General features: G+C 45.5%; 1 protein-coding gene across 1 annotated transcript in view; it reads right to left on the bottom strand.

Moving 5' to 3' along the window:
* Nucleotides 1-262: 262 nt before the first annotated feature.
* The window catches only part of emx2 (empty spiracles homeobox 2), a gene marked incomplete at both ends in the record, with an annotated part of 6547 nt that continues 2743 nt past the window's right edge, over nt 263-4066 (bottom strand). The window contains one exon of the mRNA XM_080507380.1: nt 263-268. Coding sequence (XP_080363506.1) covers nt 263-268 — 6 coding nt within the window. The remainder of the gene's footprint in view (nt 269-4066) is intronic.

Raw genomic sequence — 4066 nt, 5'->3', positions numbered from 1 at the left:
TATGTGTCACAGGCTCAGTTGACTTTGGTGTTGAAAAAAAAAAAAACAAAAATAAGAAGTGAGAGTGAAGCACCATCCACTGTCCAAGAGCTCACAAGCCCCCAGTCCAAAAACGACCACTAGTATTTTTGGCTACTTCACTTTCCAGACACTAAACACTCAACTGCTGTCAGACTCAGCCAGAAGAAACCTGATATTTCATGGTGGTGGGGGTTTTTTTTGTTGTTTTTTTTTTCTCCTTTTGGAGGGGCAACATTTGCTCCTACAGCTGCCAAGAGGGGGAGACACAGCAGAGCTCAGATGGGTGCAGAGCAGGGACAGAAGAGCAGGTGCCCATCATTTCACCTGCCTGCCGCTGAAGCCACATACCAGTAGCGACATGACAGTTCAGACGACTTCGGCGCTTTCACACCGACACGATGGCAAGGGGAGGGCCAAAACCCAAAGCCCGAGATGAGAGTTGATTTCACTGGATGTGATCACATCCTGGCAAGGCGCAAGCACGAGAACCGGGCAGAGGAATGAGGAGCCCTCAAAGAGCCAGACGCACGAGCAGTCCAGTGCTGCAGCAGCAGCAGCAGCAGGCCCAGGAGCCTCCAGACGCCTGTGAAGCCTGGCATGAGGCTCAGGAGTACCTGCGAGTTGTGTCACGACTCAGACAGACCAGTGCTGATGGTGTGTGTGTGTGTGTGTGTGTGTGCAGTGTCGGGGCGGGGGGCTCACAAGTCAAGAGACACAAAATAGTTCAGCGGGCACATGTGATATATTTAGTGAGGCCATTGTTTGTTTTATTTAGAGAGCGAATTGAGGATTTTCCAAACTGCAGGGCCCCTGAGGTATTTTATCAGGTGTACAGTCCGCCATGTGTTACACATTAGTGTGCTGGGGGAATGCTGGTTGCAGATACGACCTATAAAATGTTTGGAGGTTGAAACTTCAGAGGACGGGGAGGTCGACAATTGCTCTCTTAAGGCTTGGTGGATATGTGGGAAACACTTATATGCAAATAAAAGCCGCGTCAAATTACAGGCCAAATTGCCCCCCGTGTCATCAGAGAAAATGAACGTTTGGAATGTGTTGGGCTGCAGCAGGAATATTAATACATCAGAAATACATGTTTACTGTTGTAACCAATGAAAATAAGAAGAGGAACAAACAGCTAAAATAAGGCTTTAGACCTCTGAGGCTTCCCCAAAGCCTGAGCTCGCCGAGTTCAGGCAGATGCTGGGGGTGTCAGTACAGTCTGAGCAGGGGCATTATGGGATGGGAGCGAGGCCAATATAAAGGAGCCTGACAGACGAAGGGGGAAAAGCATCTGTGCAGGTGGAAAAAGTTTAGTGTTTCTGAACTGCACCGCTGGATGAATATTTCATCACGAGATGGCCATTTGTCTCTTGTAGTTCTGTGACATCCGCTGGTCGGATGATGTGTGGGTGGTGACCTCAGTGAGCGTGTGCAATGGGGCACCAAAGACCTCTGGAGTGAAACTCCTCGGCCGCTCTGTCAGACCTGCTTGTAATGTGGCTCTTGGCTTCGTTCATCTATTAACAATCACTTTCTGGTGCCAGCGCGCGCGTGTGTGTGTGTGTGTGTGTGTGTGTGTGTGTGTGTGTGTGTGTGTGTGTGTGTGTGTGTGTGTGTGTGTGTGTGTGTGTGTGTGTGTGTGTGTGTGTGTGTGTGTGTGTGTGTGTACTGTAATCTTGCTCTGAATTCAATAAATTCTACAAAAATTTCATAGCAGCTTTACATGTGTCTAATGTGTCCCTCTTTAAAAAAAGGACATGTAATTTCCGCTTATTTCACTTAATATGTTGATTGAAATAGTGTTTTTATTTCTCAGTCAATTTAGACTTTTACCTTGCCAAGAATCTTAGTCCTTGAACGCATCAGGCCGACGCGCGGCACTTTAAGATCGAATTGTGTCCACATGCGCATAAACGCACCATCTCCGCCAAAAATCCAAATCATAAGCGACTTACAGGGAGACTATAAAACGCGTGTTACTTGAATTATTTGAGAGCTCAGGAAGCGCCGGACTGGTGAGTTTCTTGGAGTCAATAAGTGCTGACTGTGCTCGATAACCAACCTGGAAATTGCTGCGTTTGGAAAACATAATCATCCGAGCGCATCAAGCGCCCCTCCCTCCATTATTAATAATAAAGAAAGAAACTGAATCCCAGGCTGCCTTGTTTAATTTATTATTATGTAAGCTATTTGAAGAGTGATTGTATGTTAATTGCCCATTAGTCTTGTATATTTATCGCTGCACCTTATGTCAAGGCCGGGGAATTGTTCGGGGGTTGATTCTCTCGTTTCAAGGATCAATTTCAGACGCAATTTGTGAAACAGGACAGATCAAGTTTGGCCTGACGGAGGTTTTGTTGCGGGGTCGCCTCGGCCTACAGGTGCCACCTCTCAGCCCGTCCTCGGGCCCCCCTCCCAGAAAGACTTGATGGACATGTTGACAAACAGGCCCAAAGCCCCCCTTTTCAAAAAGACACTTCTTGCAACTTAAGAGATTCCAACTCGATCAATTATTGACTTTACGCGCTCAACACGAGGCCTGTCCTCCCCCTCCCTCAGCAACTATTCACATTAGTGGTGTCAGCGGACGTAATTATACCTACTAATTGCAGATTAGAGGTTTTGGGTCAGTGGGGTCACTTGATAGGCCCGACTCCTCTTTTCAATGACGGATAATCATTTCGTGTCGTGGAATAAATGTTTAATACAGCGAGGAGATGAGGGAGGTCCGAAATGTCCCCAAAACGGCTCTGCGGTGGATAACGGAGGAATAATGAAAATAGTTGTGAAGCTGTGCTGATTTATGGAGAGTTTTGAACCCGGGGCTTATGAAGTTTAGATAAGCAGGTCACGGAAGGTCCACCCGGCTGGACCTTTACGCACAAGCAGCGTGCGTAAAGAGGATGTGATGAGATGAGGGCCCACTTCACATCAACACCGTCTCGAGCCTGTCCACAGCAGCTATATTCATCTGACCCTAGTGTCCAAATGCGTTTGCGTGTCTTCTAATATGTGGCACGACCGGACAAGAAAAGCTTGATGTTGTTGTTGGGGTTTTTTTTTAATGTAAAAAAAAAAAAAATGCGCACGAAAAAATGTATACAGAATTTTTTTTTTTATTATTATTATTTTTTAATAAGAGCAATTTCCAAAATTTAGTCTATGGTTTAAAATTGTTTTTAAAATTGTTTTAGCATTTTAAATATAAAAAGTAGAACATTCCAATTGGTTAAAAAAAATTAAATACACGCGTTATTTCTCTGGATTTGAATCTTCCGCTTAAAATTTAAAAATTGGGGGGGAAAGGGGGGGGGGGATTTTTAGGTTGTAATCAAGCGCGTTAAATTAATCAAGTCGTGCCAGGCTCTAATGAGAAGCCTGTCCTGTCTCCTGTGTGTCCATACAGGCGCACACAGAGAAAAGGGGTGGTGGGGGGGGGGGGGGGGGGCGAGGATTTGGCGGGGGGGGGGGGGGGGGGGGGGTTCAGGGTTGGTGCGCCAAATTTGTTTGCGGCGGATCAAGGCTCACCGCCTCCACTGCACTTTCTTTATCTTAATTCCAACTTGAAAAGATATAATTATCTAGTTTGAACAGGACTGCTATCAAATCCTTCTTTATAGGCAGGGTAGGGAAAAGCTCGAGTGGATTGTGAGGCTCTGAGCCGCTCGGTGTTGCCCGAGATAGGAGTAATGAAGTTGTGGAGTCCGGAGATACAAAGGGCATTAACCTCATTAGCATGAAACCTTTTCTTCTAACTATTGTGGGACCCTTTCAGTCCTCTAATCCCCCCTATTTCAAAGCTGGGTTTGTAATAAAGCTTTTAGGTTTTTTTTTTTTTTTCCAAAGCTAATGGTATTCTCTATAGATTTTTTTTATTGCTGTTATAATCTATGGACCGATTAAGAATTCCCTATATGCGATGCCCCCCCCCCCAACCCAAACCAACAAAAACAGCTCTCTTCACTTTACCAAACAATTAAAACAAACACCTCGCACAAGGAAGAAGAAGAGAAAAAAAGAAACACTGGAGTTTTTCTTGTCC

Source organism: Blennius ocellaris (genome assembly GCF_963422515.1).
Source record: "Blennius ocellaris genome assembly, chromosome: 13".
NCBI lineage: Eukaryota > Metazoa > Chordata > Actinopteri > Blenniiformes > Blenniidae > Blennius > Blennius ocellaris.
This window is presented reverse-complemented; position numbering and strand designations above follow the sequence as displayed.